This window comes from Macaca fascicularis, chromosome 16 (genome assembly GCF_037993035.2).
Source record: "Macaca fascicularis isolate 582-1 chromosome 16, T2T-MFA8v1.1".
NCBI lineage: Eukaryota > Metazoa > Chordata > Mammalia > Primates > Cercopithecidae > Macaca > Macaca fascicularis.
This window is the reverse complement of record NC_088390.1, coordinates 37,425,002-37,450,933: the sequence shown is the minus strand read 5'-3', so window position 1 is coordinate 37,450,933 and position 25,932 is coordinate 37,425,002. Positions and strand designations below refer to the sequence as shown.

The window sequence follows — 25,932 nt, the reverse complement described above, 5'->3', positions numbered from 1 at the left end:
CTTTGTTGTTATTCCCTAAACAATATGATATAACAACTATTTATATAACATTTATATTGTATTAGATATTATAAGTAATCGAAAGATAATTTAAAATATATGGGAGGATGTGCACAGTGTATATGCAAATACTATGACATTTTACGTCAGAGACTTGAGCATCTGTGGATTTTAGTGTTCATGGGAGTGAGATGTGGGGAGCGGTTTGGGGAGTGGTTCCTGGAACTAATCCCTGACAGATCCTGAGAGAAGACTGTATTATAAAGCTTGGCTTGGTCAAAGAAACATATGTGAATGCTTATTATACAGTCCATAGTGTTTAATCACTTTCTGATATGTGTCAATAAGTATTTATCATTAAAGCAGACTTAATTATTTCCTTTTTTTTCTGTCTCTGGTGCTTGAATCAGGAAATCAATTATTTCTTAGAAAGATTCAACACAATGAGTTCCTCAAGTAATACCTTTATCTAATCATAACATAAATGCAATCTGAAGCTTTATGTATCTTATTTCCCAATAACTCTATACTATTCTTCATAACCTAGCAACACTAACTTCCCAAACATATCGCTCTTTCACATTTATTTTTACTGAAAGTCTATCAGTCAAAAAAAAGCAGTAATAAAGATTAGTGTCTTCACATATTTCAAACACAAAAGTTTGACATCTAAAAAGTTTAAATACACATAAAATACAAGTATAAAGCTATAATGAAGTAGTTATAATTCTCACAGTAAAACCCACTCATACTTGAAGGTCATTCTCTTTTTTACCTTGTAAGACACTTTACATCATCATCCGCTGCTTGGTTTGATGTTCCCATAACCCAGTCTGTCAGGTATTCTACCATCTTATTCCTATAGAATGGTGGAGGAAAGAGAAACAGCAAACAATTTTTTTGAAGCCACACACACACCTTTAGTCATGTAAGATTTCTTATAGTGCAAATAATTTCCCAGATAACCTAAGTGACATGATGACTTTATAAAAGAGATACCGCTATCACAGACATAAAAGCCAGAAGGGAACAAGCAACATCGATATTTACCCTCCATCATGGCCCTTAGTTATGGTATCAGATTGGAAACAGAATCAAATTCTTAGCTCAATTATAGCATAGTTTTAGAAAAAGGGAGCACTGTCACAGGCACAAAGCTTAGGGAAATTTGAGAAGAGATATAGAGAAAAACAAACATGTAAATTGCTCTCTTTTCATGTCCTCCTTTCTACCAATAACCATGTATCTACTCTTTTCCTGTACTTCATTGAACATATTAAGATTTACAAGACCCTACACTGCTCTTTTGAGAACTCACCTAAATTTCATCTCTTGGCAAAATGAGAGGTCATCTCTCCTTGCCATCATTACTTCAACTAACTGACACAGTTTCGTTTTTATTTGAATTGCATGGACCATATTCCCAAGCACACGAACATACCTATATAGACATAGAAACAATAAAAAAATTATCAGATATAGACAAAGGAGAAGGCATTCAAAGTACTTTAGTCATCAAGTAAAATGAATTAAATTTAAGTTCGAAAACAATAAGATATTTATTTAGAAAAGAACATACACAACTTCTGGTTACCTTATTGTCACACCCTAGTTTGTGTGCAGTAAAGAATGGCAAATTATTTTATCAATTACCACCAATATCAATGTGTAAGAGGTTTTTCTTATCTCTTAAAATGTTTCTGCTATATTTCAGTAGAACGCTTACCTGACCAGATTTAACATCATTGTTTCAATGCTAGCTTGCCCCAGATGTTCAGAGCTGCCTTCGGTATGATTATCTAGCAAGTTCTTCATTATAGCTATGGTTTGTTCTACAAACTGAGTATTGGTATCGGTCAATAAAACCTATAGAAAGAACAAATACATTAAAGATTTGCCATCAATGCCCACAAGACAGACCCCCTAGAGAGATGAAACTGACTGATCTAAACACACAGAGTAAGTGCACCCACAGGCACAGAGCCAAACAAGCATACAGATATACGAAGACACTCGTACCCATACACAAGGCACGTATACCCTCAGGCACATGTACACACCAGAGTTCCTAAGAGGCAAGCTGACCCCTACATTGAGATGACTCTTCTTTCTGCAATTTTTTGGAAATTTTTAAAAACTATGAGTACCTAATTTAAATAATCTCAAAGAAAAAGGCTTGTTTCAAACACGTCACTCTATTCATAGGGAAAGGTGAAAAATAAAAAAGAGAACACTTTACCTGTCCTTGGGAGTCAAAAAACTTGCTGATGGTATTCTTCAATTTGTTAAATAGCATTGGATACAGAGCAGGACTCAATTCTAGACCCACCAGATCCTTAACATTGGTCCGTATTTGAAGTCCCACTTTCTCATGGTTACACACCATTAAGGACAAGAGCCGATCCATAAATTTGCTGACAGGTGTATCTGCGTTTCCCTCTGAGGACATCACTGAAATCATGGAACCCTTACGTTCATTGACTGGACCCATGGGTGGGCTATAGGTTGCCAGGCCAGAATTGCTTCTCTGCTGGAGGCACACTCCCCCAAGGGCACAAAGGAAGCCAGTCATGTTGATCCATTCCTGTAGGGAGTCTGTGTCAGACAAATCTATGGATCCTCCTCCACTCACATGGGACATTCGCCTCTTAACAATGGTCTTGTGAAGGCTTTCAGCAGCCTAAACACAAAATTTTTGTGCAAAGCATGAATTAAACCTTAGTTGAGACTTGACAAATTATTCTTTATCCAACATTTATTCCATGACAAAAGTACAAAAAATGTAAAAAATACATTAAAATCAACCCCCAAAATTACCATACACATTTTTAAAGAGCCACTGATTTATTTTTATCATATACTAATATAATCACCCGAGTATCAAATTTCTTTCAAAAAGCTTTGATTTCACATGGATGAACCTTGGAAACATTATGCTAAGTGAAAGAAGCTAATCACAAAAGCCCGCATATTCTATTAATTCCATTTACAGAAAATATCCAGAATAGGCAAATCTACAGAGACAGAAAGTAGATTCGTGGTTGCCTAGGGCTGGAGAAGTTAGGGGAAGAGAGGCAAGAAAGCGGGTGGGGGGTGGTTAGAGGCAGAGATAGCTAAAGGGTACAGGGTTTTTTTCTCAATTGATGAAATTGTTCTAAAACTTGATTGTGTTGATGGTTGCACAACTCTGTGAATATACTAAAAACAGTCACTGAATTGGATAATTTAAATGGGTGAATTGTATGGCATGTAATTATATATTATATTAAACCCTCCAAAAGCTTTCATTCTAAAGCTACATGTCCCCTTCAAATAAAGGTATTAGGTACATAATTTTGCTTCACAAAAATGTAACTTTTTTCTTATTGTAATTAAGCATGACCAAAAAAATGGAGGAATAACCAGTTTTTATAAATCATCTAATAATGAGAGCAATATGAACATTACAAATCAAGTACACACAAACACCAACTGATCATTAATTTCCAAAGTAACGGGTAACACAGTGAATAGTAATAGTTGAATGAACTGTCCACATTTTAAAATTTCATTTACTCTATGGGCTCAATCTACTGCCTAAGACATTCCTTAATTAGAATACCTAACAAAATAGCAAAATGAATTGTTTCCATGTTAACTCTTCTCTGCCTCTGTTGCTCCTTTTCTGAAAATTCTGTGAAACACCCTGATGAAGGGAGGAAGAGCAAGAAAAGGTAAAGAAATGGTCTCTGCAACCAACAGTCTCTAGGAATGCTGCCCAGTATTTCTGTGGCGATGGGAACATTTTCTCTCTGCTGTCCAACAGAGTAAGTAATTGTCAAATGTGGCTACTGGGTACTTGCAATGTGGCTACTATATGATTGAGGAACTAAATTTTATTTAATTTTAATTATGTTAAAATTTAAGTTAAATCATCACACATGCTAGTGGCTACCATATTACAAAGTACAGGTCTAGATAAACCACAATTAAACATCAGTCTTCAGACAACTATATGCTTACTTTACTGAGTGACTCATGAAAGATTACCAAAGTGAAGTACATATATTTAGCAGATCAATTAATAGACAAAACCCAATAGAAATGGGTTTCTATTAGAAACCCATTAGAACAAATAAGGTTTACTTAATGTCTTTAAAATTTCTTTCAGTTTCCCATTCTCTAAATCATCAGAAACAGTAGATTCTACAAATATAAAGTTTGTAACTTTATAAACTTACCTGGCCATCTTCCATTTTGGCTTTTGGATAGTTAAGGATTAGTTTTGTTGCTTGTTCCCATTTTGCATGTGTATCTTCCCAAGCCTAAAATGAAGGCAGTTATCACTTGAAAACAACTTTAAGTCTAGAGCTAAACATTCATGAGCAACAGTCAAGTTTCAAACTTGAGGTATATTAAATACTCAGATATTATACTTGTAATATGCACATATCTTAGATTTACTTCAAAAGCTATTCCTGATCACACATACGTAACAAGAGGCTTCCAAAATTGAGGGTGGGTGCCTGGAAGGGGTGTCTCTGTTGCTAAGGGCATACCTCAGTGTTTCCTGCAGTGGGATGCTCAATGCGCCTCAGCAGTGCCATCACTCTTTTCTGAAGTGCTGCTCTTCCTAAGCAAATACAACAGCAAATCAAGTTACTGCACTTAGAGCCCTGCCTGCCAATGGAGAACCTAAGCCCCACCCAAAAGGCAGAGTAGGAAGAGTAGAGCAAATGCTTCAAATGATAAAGCCAAAAACTTCCTTTCACTAACCTCAGAAGAAAGGTACTTATCTTGGACTCTACAATGTCCACAGAATAAAATAACTATTCCCACCTATAATTTACTCGAAACATATGCCAATGTTCATAAAACTTCACTATCTACAACTTAGGCAGAGTAAATTACATAATCATAACTGATAGTAACATACACTGCCAGTTATTTTTAAAATGTATAGCATATTAACAACTCAGTAGGAGACTAACAATTTATTTCAAATGCTTTTTATTTTCATCTTACTTTGTTCAGAGAAGGATTTCAAGTAAGCTATTTGAATTTCCCCTGTAAACTTACAAAGTAGTGACCTTAAATACATTCTCACAATCAGATGCCATGTGCTTTGAGGCAGACTGAGTAAAAAAAACCACTATTCACATTTACCTGTTGACATCATATTGCTGACAGAGGCAAACTCCATGAATGTGTTATAGTTGGGCAAGAGGTTATGCACTGACACTTCATCCACCCCACACCGGATATCTGCTTCCTCACAGAGGTGGCGGAAACAGGACATGGCAACCAGAACAGCTTCAGTGTCAGGGTTCCACAGAAACATGTACAGGGCCACTTCTAGTTTGGTCTGGGCTTGTCGGCAAATCGGGGGGGTTCCGCTGCATCCTGCTGCACTATCCTGACAGTCAAGGGTGGAAGACATATATTTGCAACTTGGGTAATTTTATATATAAAACCCAACAATGCAATCAACTGTGTGTGTGTGTGTGTGTGTGTGTGTGTGTGTGTGTGTGTGTAGGGAAGTAATAAGTACACTGTAGCACTCATTGAAACAAGGGCATAAACAAGAACTAAATATAGCTGTAGCAGATATACTTGATTCTGAATTACTTATTCCCCAAACATGAAATAGAGAAGAAAACTGGTAAAAAAGAAAATGCAAATTCTACAAGTAAAACAGACAATAGTAAATACCATACTGCTTAGGTGTTTTTTTCCCTAACAAGGTTATGTTAAAAATTAAAGATGAAAAAAGTTTTGGTTTGGAAAATAAACTCTTCTGTAACGATCTGATATTTTCACTTGAAATATGATTTAAAAGAAATTATACATACAAACACAAATCACAGAAACACTTATCTTTCACATGAAGCAAAATACTTTGTTTTTATCCCTGTAAATCTGTACCTTTGTTAGCTGGTACAAATTCTATACTTCTGTTGTATGAATGGGTTTTTTATGGAGTGGAGGTTTATAATAATTATAATTATCAGATATAGCTTGTAAGTGTCAAGTACTATTTACACATCCTTTTATTTATCCCTCTTTAACAACTCTGGGGCAGGAACTATTACTGTCCCCATTTTAAAGTTGAGGAACTGAGGAATAAGGATGTTATGAACTTGCCCAAAGTTCCCCAAAGAGCAGTAATAGAACTAGATTCTAAGCAGTTTTTCACTATTACACTATATACCTAGATGAAATTTACCGAAGTTCATTCAGAAAACAAACAGAGCACATAAAATGATACAGGAAAAGTACAGAAGAAGCTGACCATAGAGGAGTTCCCTTTTCCCTTCCGGAGAGAGGCTCCAGGAGTACGTAGTAATTCTTCATGATCCATGGACATTTGACTGGTATTTCCACTAGAAGGAATATCACATCCTACCCCATAAAAAAGGAGAAAGTGACAGGAACTTCTATCTGCCTGCTAGAAAAAAAGAAATAAATAAGCTTTAATGAAGCACTGACAACCAAGAGGAAGAAACACTTAATTTGAGTTGTCTTCCTGTTTGAGACTCTCCTAAAAAACCTCTCCTCTCAATGTCTATGCCCCAACTTGAAGGAGATTCACTAGAAACCCATTAGAACAAATAAGGTTTACTTAATGTCTTTAAAATTTCTTTCAGTTTCCCATTCTCTAAATCATCAGAAACAGTAGATTCTACAAATATAAATTAAGTCTCACATAAACATAAATAAAACATCAACAATGTAAAACTACTGTATGAACTGTAATTCCATCTCAATGACAAATATTTTTTTTCTGTAAGATTTTATACTGTGTCATGTTGGGATAACCAGAAATTGACTCTTGAGATTAAGTTTTTATGGACCAGTAATTAACCCTGGTATATACACCAAGTATGTCACAAGAGTGACTGCGCCTACCAGGGCCCTAGGAATTCATTATTGGATTCCTCATACTCGCATTCTGGAGATTACACCATAGGCAAGGGCATGAAAGTCTGAAGTCTAATCTCTTTCCGTATCTTTGGAATAATGCCAAATTCCACTACATTAACACATCAAATAAGCCACATGTGAATAAACCCACTTTACCATTAGTCTATTTCCGAAAAGAGGCAATTTATTAATAACAAGCTGTAAAACACTGAAAAGGATATGAGTTTCATACATTTAAGGTTTTTCACAGTTATGCTTCTAGTACCAGATAAAACCTCATTAAATCAAGTACTCTGAAAACTAGGCCATAACAGAATTCCTAAATAGATTAATTACAGAAACTATATTTTAAAAGAAATTTAAGGCTCTTCTCTATCCTCCACAACCTCACCATGTTTCAATAGTTCAGAATCAAAACATTTCACTCCACCCCAACAAAGAAGTCTCCTGATACTTTCAAGAGGTGAAACCCTTATTGGAGGAATAGAAATAAATCTAGATTGAGAACCCTCAACTCCTTCCCTTTTGGTTCTTGATAGATAATTCTCTGGACTAGTCTAGCCATGATATCTAGGCCTTTACGATCTCTCAGAGCTATTATTCTAGAACTGGACAAAAACTAATTAAATCAAGTACTCCCAAATCTATGCCATAATAGAATTCTTAAATTATAGAAGCTATATGTTAAAATAAATTTTATGTATGAATTATGTCTTATGTATGAACTTGAGAGTAGAGACAGAATATGCTCCTCACCAGCTACTTTAGTTATAGCAGCCCCCATTTTTCCTAGGACTGCCCCAGATAGACCTATTTAACTCAACTAGAACTAGAATTCATCAACAGTGTGGTTTTAAGGCTAAAGCCTCAGAATAATTTTTAAAATGCTGATTTACCAGCCATTGTCCTCTGCACATATATTTCCTTTTGAGAACATTGGGAGGAAGGGGGAGCTGAAATAGAATCTAATTTGGCTATAAAACACTTTCTTAATCTCTCACCATTACCATTCCAAATATTCTTCCATTTTTTAAATATGTCATTTTGCTTACCTTATTTTTAAGAAGAAATTTATTCCTGCAGATCAAAATTTCCCGCAACCACTTGAGAATTTCTGTGCTACTAAGCATTTGATGACTAGTTAATTTCTTGCAGATGTAAAAAAGCATTTGTGAGCTGCGGTAACATAAAGTTCATTGTTACTAGCATCATCAATAACTTAATGCAGATATAACCAGACATAAGAATGGCATTCTCCCATAATGAATACAAGTTTAGAGAAGCTTAGTTTCCCTTGTAGGGCTTTAGAGAAACAGTTATCAAAGTGTCAACAGCATTATAATCAAAGGAAGTATGTCCATAGGTTATAGAAAAAAAGCAAGTATTTATTTATAAGCTCCCTATGTTTCATTAAACTTCCAGTGTTTCTATCCATGTAACTCATCCGTGCAGTGGACATAAGAAGAAACAATAAACCATATGCACAGCAGAGACTGCCTATAAACCCAGTGCTCCACAGTGGGGGTCTGCAAGCTACCATCCACAGACCAAATCCAGCCTATCACTTGCTATTGTATATAAAGTTTTAGTTAAACACAGCCATGCCCGTTCATTCACATGTCTGTGGCAACTTTCATGCTCCAAAGGCAGAACTGAATGGTTATGACGGAAACTGTATGACCCACAAAGCCTAAAATATTTATTATCTGGTCTTCTAGAGAAAAATTTTCTGATCCCTACTCCAGAGCTGCACTGTCTAACATGGTAGCCACTAGCCAGCCACACATGGCTACTGAGCACTTTAAGTGTGGCCTGTTCAAATTGAAATGTGCTGTAAGGATAAAAGACACACCAAAGTTTGAATACTTTATTTAAAAAAGAGAATGAAATGTCATTAATAACTTTTAAATTGATTACATGTTGAAATTATATTATAGATAATATACACTGGGTTAATAAAACATTATTACAATTATTTTTACCTGCTTCTTTTTACTCTTTAATGTAGTAAGTAAAAAAACTTTAACATATGGGGTTCTCATTATATTACTAGTGGAGAGCACTACTCTAGAGTAAGGTTTAATTCAGCTGCCAAGTAACTTAGCACACCCATTCTTATAAGATAATGGCAAACTTGAGGTTTACACATTTACATTTTCCTCAGTGTGGTGACTTCATGCTCATTAAAATGTAATGATTTATATAATCTAGGAAGTAGACCACAAAATTCTGTATATATTTTTTTCTTCTAAGCAGGTGTCCATTATTAATTCATTCATTAAAAGCACTGGTATTACAGAAAGTTTACAAAAGATCATAGTTTAAAAAACTGAAAAAACAGTATTGTTACAAAATTTTATCATTCTAGGCTTATAACTATGAAAATCTATTAAAATACAGTAGTAACCACATTGAAATCTGAAAAAAGTAATAAACAACAGTACTTATGTTAGGGTGACAAAACTTAGCACTATTCTTAAACTTTATTTTCTAAATTGCTATGATACTTTTCTTATAAGTTAAAACAAGAAATTCTAATAATTTGAAGTCAAATAAAATACAAAACCATAAAACCCAGTTTTACAATATACTAAGTACTACAGAGTTAATATTTCAAGACAAAAAATACAAAATAAAATTTAAAAGTTGAATTTAAAAAATAAAAGTACATATACCTAATCTCCCAAAATGTTTCTACAGGAGCATCAGGATTCCACAAATCAATGCTATCTAACTGATGAAGAACCAGCAGAGCCTGAATTTTTTAAAAAAGAGAAAGACAAACAGAAGACTCACTCAAACATTTTTGGTAAACATAACACTGGAGTACTTATTTTATAAATGCTAAGAAATTGAGCTATTTCATTTGTAGTTTCAATATATAGTAAAAGGTTAAGAGAGAAACTCTGGTGAACACAAACCTCTAGGGAATAATACAGGCAGCATGAAATAATTTTATTCCCATCATCCTGACTCTAACTGGCATGCACATATAAAGCTAAATGATGAATTTGGAACAATATATAACTGTAAAAACTGCTTTAAGAAACAAACAAAATAATTTCAATAGATAGTAAAGAACTCTATGAAACAAAAAGTTAATCCCCAAGTAAGAAGGGCTTGCCAAAATTAATACATACAGCAAAAGATAAGTAAATATTGTCTCACTTGCCACAAAGTCTTTTGTAACAGAAAAGAGCAATTATTTTTCAAAATCAAGAGAGAGGAAGCAAAATGGATTTTGTATTTCATAGCAGATTATCCATTCTAAAGTATTTCAGTTGACCACAGAACTGAAATTGGAATCTGGCTCAGAGAACATTAACAGGAATTAAATAATTCACTTACAATATACAACATATGAATAGATTATTACATAAAACCATCAAAGATATGAAAAATAAAACACAAACCCTTCCTTCAAACGGATCCTATCTTAACTCCAATTCTACAATCCCAATTTACATTCTTCCCACACCCCTCCACCCCCGACCCAGCAGACACTGAAGCTCTGGACATTTCTTTCAGTCCTTGGTCAACATATCAACATATAAAGGCCAGACCCGCATTATCTTATTTCAAACATTTTTATTGTAAGTACTTTGAGATATTTAATGAAAATTGCAATTAATTGTGAGAATCTTAAAAAGCTATATAATTTATAGCTCTCGTATCAAGGAAAAACAACACAAATTAAAATTCAATTTTGCTACTATTGTACAAAAACTTGGTACAATTTACTGCCAGTAGTTTTTTCAAGTGACAAATTCTCTATATTTTTGTTTGATAAAACTTTAAAAATATATATTGAAAGAAAACGTGTTAGCCTTTTCCAGGCTTTAATTTTCTTTTCATGTTGCCTTCTTTTTTTGTATTTTCCATGTTTTAACAAAGCCATAAACACAGTATACTCAACTTGACATTTCATATTTTTCCACATTGCTGTGTGATCTATATGTTTTAATAAATGTTTAACAGCTCACCAAGTTAAAATACCATTCTCATTATTGAGTATTAGCCCATTCTCCTCCCAGTAAATAAAGCTCTAATATTCTCGTATTATAATTAAGAGCAATAAGTACCTATGTGTGCAGCTTTTTCCTTTTGAGTTATATTCATAAGATTTTTAAAGTGCTAGAAATTATTTGTACAAAAAATGAAATGTTTGTATAGCTTCTGCCAAATAGCCTTCCAAAAAGACTACAAGAAATGTATCCATTTATGGTACCAATAGCAATGTACACAAATGGAACCAATGATTACATAAGTGCTAAAACATTTTTTATAAATAGTTTTACTGGGTATGTATAAACATTTTTATAGTATGTACATTAGGATGCCTATAATCAAAAAGGCACATTATAACAAGTATTAGCAAGGATGCAGAAATATTAAAACCTTCATATCTTCTTATTAGGAATATAAAATGATACAGCTGCTTTGGAAAAAGAGTTTGACAGTTCCTCAAAAGTTCAACAGAGTTACCACATGACTTAGCAGTTCCACTCCTATATACTTAAGAGATATGTCCACATATAGACTTTTACACAAATGTTCATAGCAGCATTATTCGTAATAGCCAAAAAGTAGAAACACCAAATGTCCACCAACTGATAACTAGATGAACAAAACTGAGATCCATACAATGAAATATTTGGAAATAAAAAGGAAGAAAATAGTGATTCATACCACAACATAAATGAACCCTGAAAACATTGTCAAGGTAGCCAGACATAAAAGGCCACATATTCTATGATTCTATTTAAATGAAATACCTAAAACAAGCAAAGCCACAGAGACAGAAAATAGATTAGTAGTTGGTAGGGATAAGGGAATGGGGAGTCAAGTTTCTTTCTGGGGTGATAAAAATGTTAATGGATTAGAGAGTGGTGACAGTTGCACAACTGTGTGAATAAGAACTACTTAAAATGTTCAACTTGAGGGTATGTGAATTATGTCCCAATTTAAAAATCAATATTTTTAATATTTAGTAAAAATATTTTTAAAAATGTTAAAGTCAACTGCAATTAGAAAATCTCGAACTATTTTATTAAGCATCAGAATTTGTACAATGTTGTTGCTATGTGATATAAAGCAAGTAAATCCCTTCTTTCTCCATGGAGTTTTATAAAACAATGTATAGACATAAACATACCACTTCCAGAAATTACATCTACCTATTACTCATAGAAACCACACACCAAAGGAACATCATGAATGTACATAGTTACAACCTTTCCTTCAAGAACCTGGAATTCATTTTCCCCTTACCTCCATTGCTTCCTGCGCAATCTCTGGCATGTGTGACTGAGGGACCAGTTGGACGAGCCCTGTAATTAACTCTGCTGTACTGCCTTGGGTTTCGGGCCCCTGTTTTCTTGGATTCTGCAAGGAGAAAAACGAAACTTCAATTAAAAAAAAATAAATCGAGAGATATTAGGAGGAGGAAGAAATAGACAGTGACTGCTAAAGGGTACCAGGTTTCTTTTAGCGGTGATAACAATGTTCTAGAACTAGGCTGGGCATGGTGGTTCACGCCTGTAAGCCCAGCACTTTGGGAGGTCGTGGCAGGTGGATCACCTGAAGTCAGGAGTTTGAGACCAGCCTGACCAATATGGTGAAACCCTAACTCTACTAAAAATATAAAAATTTGCCAGGTGTGGTGGCATGCACCTGTGGTCCCCGCTACTCGGAAGGCTGAGGCAAGAGAATCACTTGAAGCTGGGAGGCGGTGGTTGCAGTGAGCCGAGATTGCACCACTGCACTCCAGCCTGGGTGGCAGAGCGAGACTCTGTCTGAAGAAAAAAAAAAAACAGAAAGAAAAAGAAAAAAAAATATTCTAGAATTACATAGTGGTAATGGTTGCAGAACCTTGTAAATATACTGAAAACAACTAAACTGTAAACTTTAAGATGGTGAATTTTATGGTATGTGGGTATGGTATTTTTATCTCAATAAAATAAAAATTTTGTTAAAACAAAACTTCTTTTGTTAGGGATTCTTTTAATCCACGTCTATACTTGTTCATTAATGTGAATAATGTCCAGGGAAAATTCTAAGGAGAACAAAAACACTAATTCCATTGAAAATTACATCAATAATATGAGGAGTAATTTTTTTTCCCAACAATAGCCAAGTGGCTTAAGAACGTATCTCTGGTTTGGAAGTTACTGGTTTTGAGCTTATACATGATTGTGATCAAAGGCAAAGGACACACATGTTGGATAAGGATCACATGATTATCCTGTACGGCCCTCTTGTCCCATACAAAGGTCCTGCCCAAATCCACACAGCTGTTGACAAAGCAAAGGCTAGAATTCACATCGTCAGATACTCATACTTTGGTCCTTTTCACTGTGGAAAAAGATAGTGTACTAAGCAAAGAAAATTAACCTTGTGTATAAATGTGAATGCCTACTTTTTTTTTTTTTTTAAACAGAGTGCAATGGTGTGATCTTGGCTCACTGCAACCTCTGCCTCCTGGGTTCAACAGATTCTTCTGCCTCAGCCTCCCAAGTAGCTGGGATTACAGGTGTGCGTCACCTTGTCTGGCTAATTTTTGCATTATTATTAGAGACAGGGTTTACCATGTTGGCCAGACTGGTCTCGAACTCCTGATCTCAGGTGATCCACCTGCCTCGGCCTCCCAACATGCTGAGATTACAGGTGTGAGTGACCATGCCCTGCCAAATGCCTACCTATTTAGAGACTAAAATGTTTCTCTTAACTTGGAAGCATATATTTGCACTTCAGGAATATATGGTTCGGCCAGGCATGGTGGCTCACACCTGTAATCCCAGCACTTTGGGAGGCCGAGGGAAGTGGATTGCTTGAGGTCAGGAGTTTGAGACAAGCCTGGCCAACATGGAGAAACCCCATCTCTCCCAAAACTACAAAAATTAGCCGGCGTGGTGACGGATGCCTGTAATCTCAGCTACCCGGGAGGCGGAGGCAGGAGAATCACTTGAACCCAGGAGGCGGAGGTTGCAGTGAGCTGAGATCACACCACCACACTCCAGCCTGGACAATACAGTGAGACTCTGTCTAAAAAAAAAAAAAAAAAGAATATACGAAGTCAATGCAACTTGTGTCCCATATTTTATTTTGCTAACTATAGATTTTTCCCCATTATAATGACTAAGGTAAGCCCTCACTCCAATATGTCTGTAATTCAAAACCGTTAGCTTATTTTCTGACATTCATATAAATTCATTCAAAATCAAATAATTTTTATTGAATGCCAAAGATACAACAATGAAAAACAGAAGATGTGTTTCCCATCCTCCATGAGCATGTAGTCTCATGGGGGAAGATATCATCAATAAAATAATCAGATCAACAAGTATAAAAATGCAAATCACATAAGAGCTATAAAGGTACATGCTGCTATGACAGCCTATAACATGGGAAAGTGTCCTAGTCAGGGAGGCTTCCTTAGTGCAGTGACAACAGCTTAGAATGAGTAGGAATTACTATGTGAAAAGTAGGCAGATTCTAGGCAGAGGGAAAAGCAAGTGCAAGGGAGGTATGAAGGCATGTGGTTAGAAAGATTGAAAGGAAGACCATCACGAATAGAGTAAAGGAAGACAAAAAATGTAATGCTACATGTGGAAGAAATGGTAGATGGGAGAAAGATTTTGCACGACTTTGCAGATCTATTTGGAGTTTGGTCTTCATAAGCAAAAGCAATTTCAACTAAAAGGTTTCAAGCTGATTGGGGGCATAATAAGATTTGCTTTTTAAAGAGATTGCCATAACTTCAGTGTGGAGAAATGATCAGGGGGATCTAAGAAACGATGCAAGCTGAGTAATCAGGAGGCTTGAGAAATTGAGAGTACTAAAATAAGACAAAATCATATTACTTTAAAAATACCATGATTGAGACCATTTAATAATTATTCCTGCAGTCTTCCTAAATGACTAAGACTCAGAATTTTTATGTAAAAGACAAAACGGTCAAATGTTTACAATGAATCTTTTATTTTAATGTACTCATCGTTACTTTGAGAAAACGTATTAACCACTAGATGGCAGCAAAGCAAATAATTTCCATTTTAAAAGATCCTTGGAAAACAGCAAGTGGAAAAGGCATTGGTGAGTTTGGTGCCTGCTTTGAAAGTGAATTATTGCCATGTAAACAGAGTGGTGCTAGTATTATGTGACCTTCATGATGAAATAATGCCACAAATAGCTTGTGACACATAATAGAGGAATGAAGAGAAAGGGAATTTCGTTATTTTTATAGAGTTTCACTGACAGGTTTTAAGGAATTTTTTCATGCCAAAGATCTGTTTATTCTAATTAGACTTTCAAATTTGAATGGGTTTTTCAGGGGTAAAGTATCATAGACCTTCTTTTGGGGTCACTGAGCCTTTGGGAATGTTTTTTCTTTCTTTCTTCTCTCCTCTCCACTCTCCAAGAAAAATTACTCATAAATACACATTTTTAAAAAATTCATGAAGTTTCATAGAACTCTTGGAACCATAGGTACGTAGTTATAAACTCCCTGTATTACAGCAATTTGAAAAACATGCCACTGAAATAAAAGCACCTTAACACTTTTTAAAAAGCCTGTTACTAAGCAAAGCGATAAGAAATCTTGCTTGATGCTGCTCTCCAGGGACTCAAGAAGCTCAACAAAGGTTCAACATGTCATCCTATGAAAGTCACAATATAGAACTATTACATTTGGTGCATTAATAATATTAGTGTTAAATTGTATCTTATTAATAGCAATAATAGCTAACATGTATTTAGTGCTTATTATGTACCAGGCATTGTTCCTAAAAGCATTCTATGTACTATTTCAATTTTCTTAACAGTATCTCTGAGATAGAACTATTATGATCCCAATATATCAGATGAGAAAACTAAGGCATAGAAAGATTAAATAGTCACCCGAATCATATAGCTAGTAAGTAGTCTCCAGTGTCCATGCTGTTAATCACTTCACTATGACTAATTTTTATTATTTTGCATTGTTCCTAATTACTCTGTGTACCAGAGTGATGTTCTCAGAAATTTAATACCATCTGAGGCAATAAGAGTAGTTATGACAATAACTGACTACTAGCCAGGCACGGTGGCTCATGCCTGTAATCACAGTACTTGGGGAGACTGAGGCTGGAGGATGGCTTGAGGCCAGGAGTTTGAAGTTGCAGTGAGCCATGACTGTGCCACTGCATTCTAGCCTGGCAAGCAGAGCGAGACCCTGTCTCAAAATAATAATAATAATAATAACAATAATTCAAGTACTAACCACACCCATTTTCACCTCATTCTCTTTCCAATACAGTATTTGTAGGCAGAACCAATAACAGAAAGCTGATAACAGGAGGAAAGGGGGAGAGAAAAGCTAAACTGGCAACAGCAACTGGAGATTTTTTAAACCAATGGTGTAGATGTAGACAGCACTGTGATTGATGGTCACTTCTATCCCCCATACCAGGATTATATCTGAGTAATATATAACCTAGTAATAGGATGAGAACAGAGATCTCCTCAAAGTATGTTAGTATAATGATAGGGAAATTAAGAAGAAAGAGAAATGTTAAGAAATGGTAAGGGCACTTAAGAATCTGATCTAATTATGTTAGCATTCATTATACATTAATTTTCTTAGCGATGTCTTAGTTTTCAGGTATGATCAGAAAGGACCAGTAAGTGCTCTTGAGCTAAAAATTATCCTCAAGGTCTTGGCATTTCAGCTAAATCAAATTAACTTAGTGCAATCATTTTGAGACATTTCATAAAAAAATACTTACACAAAGCAAGAGCTTTGGATCTGCATGAATTAGTTTCACCATGGACAAAAGAAGATACTTATAGCTTCTTGTCTCCAGGTCTGTAGGTTTTTCTTTAAATTTAAGGCTTGTTACTTTTTCTTTAAATGTAAGAGTCTAAAAACAAAACAAAAACATGGTATCAGACATAAGACTCAGGATAATAGCTATCCAACCTTTTAAAAGAAATTATTTAAAAACTTTGAAAAAAGCTACTTTTTATACTACCAAATGTGTGGTATAAGTAGAAACACTCAATAGTAAACATAAAGTCAGTATCATTAAGCTTAACAAAACAATGAAAACTGTTTTTGCACCATTTATGTTATTTTTTAAATCAATCTAATAAAACAATGAAAATCTATTACAATACTAAAAGCTTAATATCAGGTTGTAAAACATCTATGTGAAAAACTATTTTCCAAAATTTAAAAACATAAGGGAAAAAATATTTGGTCTATAGTTCTCACAAATATAACTACTGGGTAATTCATTTAACAAACATTCCCCACACATATATACAAGTATTTCATAGACTCTACAACATTATCAATTGTAAGATGCATCATTATTTGATGTCCCAAAAGGAATGAAAAACTGCTGTCAATTGTAGGACAACATTTTAAATAAGATACACTCCCAATCTTAGAGAAGAGTAAAAATAAGTGCTTCTTAGAATTAACGAAATATGTTATGTAGGCAATTTACTCTATATTTACTAGTTTAATTGTAAAATTTGCTTTTCCCTTTGATGGCACTCCACCTCTTTCAAGTTACAGAATGCATGCATTTTCCCTAAAGAACATTCATGAAACAGAAAGAACTCTGAGAAAGGTAAACTTACAGAAAATATGTTTCAATTATAGAGACATATGATGAACTAAAATAATTATAGATGTTTTTCAACCAAAAATCCAACAATTATATTCTAGAGCTAGTATCACCTATTATAAAACATTTCCTTCCTTTTTTCTTGAAAAGAACACAAAACTATCTGCTTTTGACATGAATGCCTTTATGTAAACATATATGTAACATAGAAATAATAGACTATATACCAACTGTGGACCCATAATATAAATGTCCAAGTAAACAGGTTGTCTTTCAAAGTTAAGAAGCAGACATGTATATCTACAACACAAATGAACTATCCTCAATGTTCAAGTGAAATATGCATTTGTTATTACACCCAAGAACACCAAAGGGTTTTAGTCCTCAGGGGGGAAGACTAGCTATTTAATGCACACATTTATACTCAAGAATGTCACTACAGAAGAGAAATAGCAAAACTTATAAATAGTTTGCTTTTATAACTGCCCCCTGACCCCAAAGCAAATGTTTTACTAAATGATTTAATAAATTCTGGTTTTACTGTTTGCTCTCTTTCAACTGTATTTTTCCCTCACTTTAAGTTGAGGTGTTTCACCTTAGATCAAGCTGAAACTTTGATCAAACAAATTTATTTACTTTGATGTAACTAAGTGTAACTATCAAGCGGCTCTTCCCTGATGCACTCATTGCACAGGCACACAAGATCAGAGAACAATTGGCAGGTATCAGAATTTTTCCTTAGTTAAGAATCATTTCCAAAAAAACTAAATAGAGTCATAGGCCACATAACATTTCAGTCAATGATAGACAATATGTAACACAACTAAAAAATTCCTATCACTTAGTGATACAGCCATCACTGATGTCCAAGCACAATGCATTACTTGTTTGTAGTGATGTTGGTGTAAACAAACCTTCACTTCTAGTCATATAAAAAAAAAGTATAGCACATACAATTATGTGTAGTATACTATACTTGATGAGAATAAGTAACTGTTACTAGTTTATGTATTTATTATAATATACTTTTTTTGAGACCAAGTCTCACTTTGTTGCCCAGTTGGAGTTCAGTGGCGCAATCTCGGCTCACTGCAACCTCTGCCTCCCGGGTTCAGGCACTTCTCCTGCCTCAGCCTCCCGAGTAGCTGGGACTACAGGCGTGCACCACCATGCCCAGCTGATTTTTTTGTATTTTTAGTAGAGAAGGGGATTTGCCATGTTGGCCAGGCTGGTCTCGACTCCTGACCTCAGGTGATCCACTCGCCTTGGCCTCTCAAAGTGCTGGGACTACAGGCGTGTGCCACCAGGCCCAACCTACTATAGTATACTTTGTATTGTTATACTCCTACTTAAAGATAAAAAGTTAACTATGAAACACAGCCTCAGAAAGTCCTTCAGGAAGTATTCCAGAAGAAGGCATTGTTACCACAAGAGATGACAGCTCCACATGCTATTTCTAAAAACCTTCCAATGGGAGCAGATGTGGAGGTGTAAGATAGTAACACTGATGATCTTGACCCCATGTAGGCCTAGGCTAATGTGCATGTTTCTGTCTCAGATCTTAAAACAGTTTTCAAAATAAAAATTAAAACAGAACATTTTCAAATAGAAAAACTTACAGGATATAAAGAAAAATATTTTATATGCTAAATGTTATTACAAGAGTCAAAATTAAAAAAATTAAAAGTTTATGTTTTAAAAGCTATGGTAAAGTTAATTATCAAATAAAAATTTTTAATAAATTTGATATAGCTTAAGTGTACAGTGATTATAAAGTCTACAGAATAGATCCTGAGTATGAGAAAAATGCAAAAGTATTAAAAGTAAAATAAATTTAAAAAAATTTTAAGTCTACAGTAGTGTACAGTAATGTCCTAGGCTTCACATTCACTCAGCACTCACTCAATGAGTCACCCACAGCAACTTCCAGTCCTGCAAACTCCATTTGTGTTAAGTGTCCTATACATTTTTTTCTTTTATGCTGTGTTATTACTGCACCTTTTCTGTTTGAATAAACAAATACTTACCGTTGTACTACAACTGCCTACGGTATTCAGTATAGTAACATGTTGTTTAGCCTAGGTTCGTAGCCTAGGAGCAATAGGCTAGACCATATATCCTAGGTATGTAGCAGGCTATATAACCATCCAGGTTCATGTAAGTAGACTCTATGATGTTTGCACAATGACTGAATCACTAAGGATGCACTCATTTCTCAAGACATGTCCCTGTCATTAAGTGATGTATGACTATATTAGTTTAATTATGTCACCTCTTAATCCCAAGTATCAACATGTAAATTCTGTTCCAACATGGCTGCCTAATATGAAATGTATGACTTCAGAAATTCCAATAAATATAATTCATCTCAAATACCTTTTAATTTTAGTGGGTTACAGAATGTCAGGAACAACATGCTAAAGAAGCAATGTGTTTCTTAATTAGAAATGTAAGAAAAAAATTCATTCATTCATTAGTTGATCTTCTATACTGCAGGTATTATTAGGAATACAAGCTGGTACATGTGATCTGGCCAAAGATGAGAGGCAATCATGTCTGGGAAGAAATTCATGAACCAGAGTCTTCAGGTATCTATTAAAGGCCCAAACCACTTTTTAATTTAGACCATGTGACTGAATAACAGGCAAGTAAGAAAGATCTGGTAAGCCAGCATGCCATTTAAGATAAAAAATGTTGAGAAATAACAAATATTTGTGAAAATTCATACATCTCTTATGGGCAGTTTTGAATTTTATGAAAGCAGGACATGTTAGTTTTCAAATAGTAAAATTAGTGCTAAGACAAACATTTCAAATATTAAAAAATACTACAAAAGTACAAACGAAGAGAAGTTATGGTTCAACATTCATATAAAAATGGCCAGAGTTTAAATAACTAAAACGTCAATATAAAATAATAATACTATCTTAGATTGTATTAATAGAAACAGGGTATACAAACACAACAGTTTAATAGCTTTTATCAATTATTACATCATAGTATTACATCTGTATCACTAACATCAGATCTTAATATGGCATTTTAATTTTAAAAATTTTTGTCAGGTTGGTCTTTCCAGAAGAGAAGTAAATCAGATATAGGAGGGTTTTTGGCTTTTGATTTTTTGTTTTTGCTTTTTTGAGACAGTCTCACTCTGTTGCCCAGGCTGGAGTGCAGTGACACAATCTTGGCTCACTGCAAACTCCACCTCCCGGGTTCAAGCGATTCTCCTGCCTCAGCCTCCTGAGTAGCTATAATCATAGGCGCCTGCCCCCCACGCCTGGCTAATTTTTTTGTATTTTTAGTAGAGACAAGGTTTCACCATGTTGGCCAGGCTGGTCTGAAACTCCTGGTCTCAAGTGATCTGCCCGCCCCGGCCTCCCTAAGTGCTGGTATTATAGGCGTGAGCCACTGCACACGGCCTGGAGGAGGAGTTTGAAACCAGATCAAGTAAGAAATTCATTCCTTCATTCATTCTGCAAACATGTACTAAATGCCCAGTATGTATCAGATGTTGTTCAAAAGTTAGGGATTCAGTGTTGAATAAGCCAGACAAAGCTAATGCTTTCATCAACCTAACTTGCTAGTGAAGAAGAACAACTAAAGAACCTGATAAAGACGCTGAACTGAATGTCAAAAAACCTCAGAACTAACTCTGGTTGACGACTCATTAACCATGCATTTGTTATTAATATAACTTTTTAAGGTTCAGTTTCCCTAGCTATAAAAACAGACCCAACAAACACACATACACTTTCAAAGAGAGCTAAAAGAGGCCAGGCACAGTGGCTCATGCCTATAATCCCAGCACTTTGGGAGACAGAGAGGCAAGTGGATCACTTGAGGTCAGAGTTCAAGAGCAGCCTGCCCAAAATGGTGCTAAATGGTCTACTAAAAATACAAAATTAGCCAGCATGATGGTGGGTGCCTGTAACCCCAGTGAGTCGGGAGGCTAAGGCAGGAGATCACTTGAACCTGGGAGGTAGAGGTTGGAGTGAGCCAAGATCACATCACTGCACTCCGGCCTGGGTGACAGAGTGGGACTCAGAGTGGGACTCTGTCTCAAGAAGAAAAAAAAAAAAAAAGAGAGAGCTAAAAGAATAAAATGCCAAAACTATATAAAGATAAAAAGAATTCTAGGAGTACAGAATAACCTTATTCAAATATCTGCAGGGACACCTTGTGGAAGAATCAGAAGTATTCCAGAGTTCCAAAAGAAAGAGGATCAATGATGGCTGGAAGTGACAGAGACAGGATTCTATCTTGGTCGAAGAGAAAATTTTCAAATAATTAGCTCCTTCCAACAAGTAACTTGTCTCTCCAAAATACAAAGTGTTAGTAAAACCTTGAAGCAGGTATTATTTACTTTCACTGTTTTGCAATAGAACTCCTTGATTGCTACTTCTGAAGCAAGCTAATGGCTCAGGTTTATCAGAGTCTCAAATCATTTGAGGCAATACAAATGAGGGACAACCCACTGAACATACTCTGTAATACAGTGGTTCTCAACTGGGGGTGATTTTGTCCCCCAGGGGGCATCTGGAAATGTTCGGAGACATGTCTGGTTTTCATAACGAGGAGGGCTGGGGGGTAAAGGAAATATTGGCAGCTAGTGGGTAGAGGCCAGAGATGCTGCTGAATATCCCACAATGCACAGTATAGCTCCCTATAATAGAGTTATCCAGTCCAAAATGTTAATAGTGCCAACAGTAAGAAACTCTGACGTTAGGTATTATCTGTAAACCATTTATTATATATATTTGCCTGTGTTGCCAGACTCCATGCCACCTGTAGTGAGTTTTTTTTGTGTTTTTTTTGAGACAGATTCTCACTCTTGTTGCCCACGCTGGAGTGCAATGGCGCCATCTCAGCTCACTGCAACCTCCGCCTCCCGGGTTTAAGTGATTCTTCTGTCTCAGCCTCCTGAGTAGCTGGGATTACAGGCATGCACCACCACGCCTGGTTAATTTTTGTATTTTTAGTAGAGATGGGGTTTTGCCATGTTGGCCAGGCTGGTCTCGAACTCCTGACCTCAGATGATCCGCCCACCTTGGCCTCCCAAAGTGCTGGGATTAACAGACGTCAGCCACTGTACCCGGTGTGAGTTCTTCATTAGGATTTTCAAGCAAAAGCTACAAGCCTTTTGCTTGGAGTCTCAGTGAGGGGAAGTACTGTGTATGTTTAGTTTGTCATGCTTCCCTGGCATTAGCACCGTTGCCTGGCAAATAGAAGGTCAATACTTCCATACTAGTTATCTGACTGTTAACTCACCAAGTTTATGAAGGGTGAGATTTTACTCTAACAGCCATTCAAAACCTAAAATTTTCTTATTCTAAAAATTGTTTCATATTAAATTTGCTATTTATTTTCTCTCCTGGATATATCAGCTCAAAAGCTGTCCTTTAGTCATTACGTACAAATATACATACATATAACATTTCAAAAACATAAACAGCTTAAGAATGATTTTGAAAATTAAATGTATGTTGATATTTTCAGAAAACAATTAGAAATAAAAACTAAATTCTTATTACAGGGGTCCTTGGGCCAAAAGAGGAAATCCTCTCTAGTTATGGTTTTTCAGTAAAATAATATGTAGCTCTGAGAATCAGCTTACAACTAGGGCTAAGAAGTAAAATAACTTTTTTTTTTTTTTTTTTTTTTTGAGATGGAGTCTCGCTGTGTCTCCCAGGCTGGAGTGCAGTGGCATGATCTCGGCTCACTGCAAGCTCCGCCTCCCGGGTTCACGCCATTCTCCCGCCTCAGCCTCCCAAGTAGCTGAGACTACAGGCGCCCGCCACCACGCCCGGCTAGTTTTTTGTATTTTTAGTAGAGACGGGGTTTCACCATGTTAGCCAGGATAGTCTCGATCTCCTGACCTCGTGATCCACCCGCCTCCGCCTCCCAAAGTGCTGGGATTACAGGCTTGAGCCACCGCGCCCGGCCTTGAAGTAAAATAACTTCTAAGTGTAGAGGACATATTCAGACTACCAATCAAATTTTACCTCTGTTCAAAATAATCATTTAGTTTCATTTTTAGTCCTTATTCACAGAAAATCATGGGCAGCTGGTAAAGTGGATGTTGAAGTTAAATAGGAAGTGAATATTAACCTTCCACCAAGCCCTATTATTGGAGGCCATTAATTTTCTACCAGAAAAGGTAGTAAACTTAAAACAAAAAAGTCAAATAAACTTCTAATTTCCCAGAAGGTCTCTGGAATAAACAGGTCAATAAATAACTTTTAAACAACTTATTTCAAGTAGTTTTTAAAGATTTTTAAAAAGTGTCTTGTTAAATAACATTTAAGCAGCTATTATTTATGCTTACCTCCAATTAACTTATACCTGTATTGAAAATTTTTTCAACTTAAAAAAAAATGAAGTACTTGGCATTACAAAAAGTCAACTAAAAGGTAACCTTGCATTTTAAAGTTTACTTAAGGAAACATCACTGTCATGATCTTTTAGCTATATTTTTTAGGCTCAATAATCCCAAATTATATGACATAAAAAAACTTCTGTATTTGAACATCTAAGATAAACTATCCTCAGAAATAATTACTGACAACTGGATAAGAGTGAACCACAACTGTATAAAACCAAATTATTTCACTGACTAAGGGGACTTAGAAAAAGAGAAGCATGCCAGGGAGGAAGCTGTTTAAATTTCTCGTAACTGTGAAATGACTAATTTACTAGATAAAACCAACAGGTGAAGACATGCTATATTTTCAGTTGAAATGACAAAATGTGACTATAATGGTAACTATACACAGAAAAGTCAAAGAAACCAAGGACTTTTCTGAGGTAGTTACAATGGGTCATACTTACAGCCACAGAAGCCCACTGCCATGCAAAACAGTGACTGGTTGGCATCTGATCATGTGAGCGACAGCAGCCAATAAGAATAGAAAATAAGAAGCAGAAGACAAAGCACCACCAATCAATGTCAAGAGTTGCCATGTATAATACTCTTGCTATACATAAACACCAAAAACTGACTTCCACAATCTTATAATTATCTTTTTAAATTGATTCCATAGGAGTTTTTAAATTCCATATTAAGAGTAATAATCTGTGAGAATACCCAATTTTAAGTCTGCTTTTTATTAAGTTTAGAGTCAAATGTCAGTATCAAAGTACCTATCATTTGTAAAGGCTCAAAGCATATTTGTTGAAATATAAAATATTTTTATTTTAAATACAAAAACTCTAAATTGTATTCATTTCTTATATGTAATAGTCACTATTCAATGAGCTAAAATGTGCATTAGCAGCAACATTCACTCTAACCCAGGAGTCAGCTTCCCTTACTCATCCCCAAAAGGTGAGAAGCTATTCAAAATATTTTTGCTCAAAAGTTTTAAAGAGAAAAAAACTTTAAAAACAGAAAAAAAAGGTGACATTCATTAAGACTTTCAGTGTTTTGTGAGAACATTTATCTAAGAAAAGTAAGTTCAACTCATGGAAACAGTGGAAAATAAACATTATTATCTAGTATTCAACAATATTCTACATACAACATACCACAACATTTAGAAGAAATGAAGGACCCCTTCAATTCTCTAAAATAATCGAAGCAGCAGGAATGGGATAAAGACACTAAAAAATGCAATAAAAAGGAGGTGAGATTCAAAATTCATGATTTATCTTACCTGTGCCATTCGTATTGCTGGGTGTGCTCCACAACCTTGCACTGCTTTATGAAGTGTTTCACCAAACATATTTCGAAGTTCAACCGAGTGACAATACACAGCATCAATCTTAGGCCACCAATCCAATGCCGACTAGAGAAAAACAAAAGACCATAAGGAAGAGAAAGTACAAAATTACATGAGTTGTATACTGTGTTTATCACTGTAGTTTTAAGTTTTATCTTTTTGTCAGGAAGTTTCTAAGACCATGCAAACACACACCATGATTTCCAAAGTCTTCAAACAACGTCTTTAATTCAAACACTAACTCATACACATTATATTATAAAACATAATAGTGAGCATGAGACAAATTGCCCACTTCATGAGCATGTGCATGTGAGACTATCTTTTCTCAATGATAAGCCAGTGAATTTGAAAACTAAAGTCTTCAGAGAGCTAATCTGTAGCCGATCTTCTTTTTTTTAAGTTTCAAGTTTTACAATTTCTGGAACACATGCATAAATGGCATATATTTTCCCAGGTAAGAATGCTATTATCAAAGTGATTAGTGGTTCAACACAATATTAAAAGTGTATGTGGGAAACCATTACTTATATGTTTACAGAAAACAATGATAATTACAACATGAAATTAGTAAATGAAATAAAACTATTAAGTAAATCTATAATCTTAAATTGATATGCAATGATGACATGATACATGGGAGACTAACAATTACCATAAACAAAGACAAACTGATCCTAGCGAAACATTTTTTA

At 35.2% G+C, this 25,932-nt stretch overlaps 1 protein-coding gene across 11 annotated transcripts in view; it reads right to left on the bottom strand.

Moving 5' to 3' along the window:
- Positions 1-25,932, bottom strand: part of NF1 (neurofibromin 1) — a 292,484-nt gene that overhangs the window by 144,609 nt on the left and 121,943 nt on the right. For all 11 annotated transcript variants that reach the window (XR_012425488.1, XR_012425489.1, XM_074018949.1 and 8 more), the window contains 13 exons: positions 25,172-25,303; positions 16,668-16,802; positions 12,175-12,288; positions 9,579-9,658; positions 7,956-8,079; positions 6,272-6,427; positions 5,146-5,395; positions 4,539-4,612; positions 4,221-4,304; positions 2,240-2,680; positions 1,727-1,866; positions 1,319-1,441; positions 776-859 (listed from right to left, as the gene is read on the bottom strand). Coding sequence is in view for 9 of the 11 variants with exons in the window: in XM_074018949.1 (XP_073875050.1) it covers positions 776-859; positions 1,319-1,441; positions 1,727-1,866; positions 2,240-2,680; positions 4,221-4,304; positions 4,539-4,612; positions 5,146-5,395; positions 6,272-6,427; positions 7,956-8,079; positions 9,579-9,658; positions 12,175-12,288; positions 16,668-16,802; positions 25,172-25,303 (1,937 nt within the window). In the remaining 2 variants the exon portion in view is untranslated. The remainder of the gene's footprint in view (positions 1-775; positions 860-1,318; positions 1,442-1,726; positions 1,867-2,239; positions 2,681-4,220; positions 4,305-4,538; positions 4,613-5,145; positions 5,396-6,271; positions 6,428-7,955; positions 8,080-9,578; positions 9,659-12,174; positions 12,289-16,667; positions 16,803-25,171; positions 25,304-25,932) is intronic.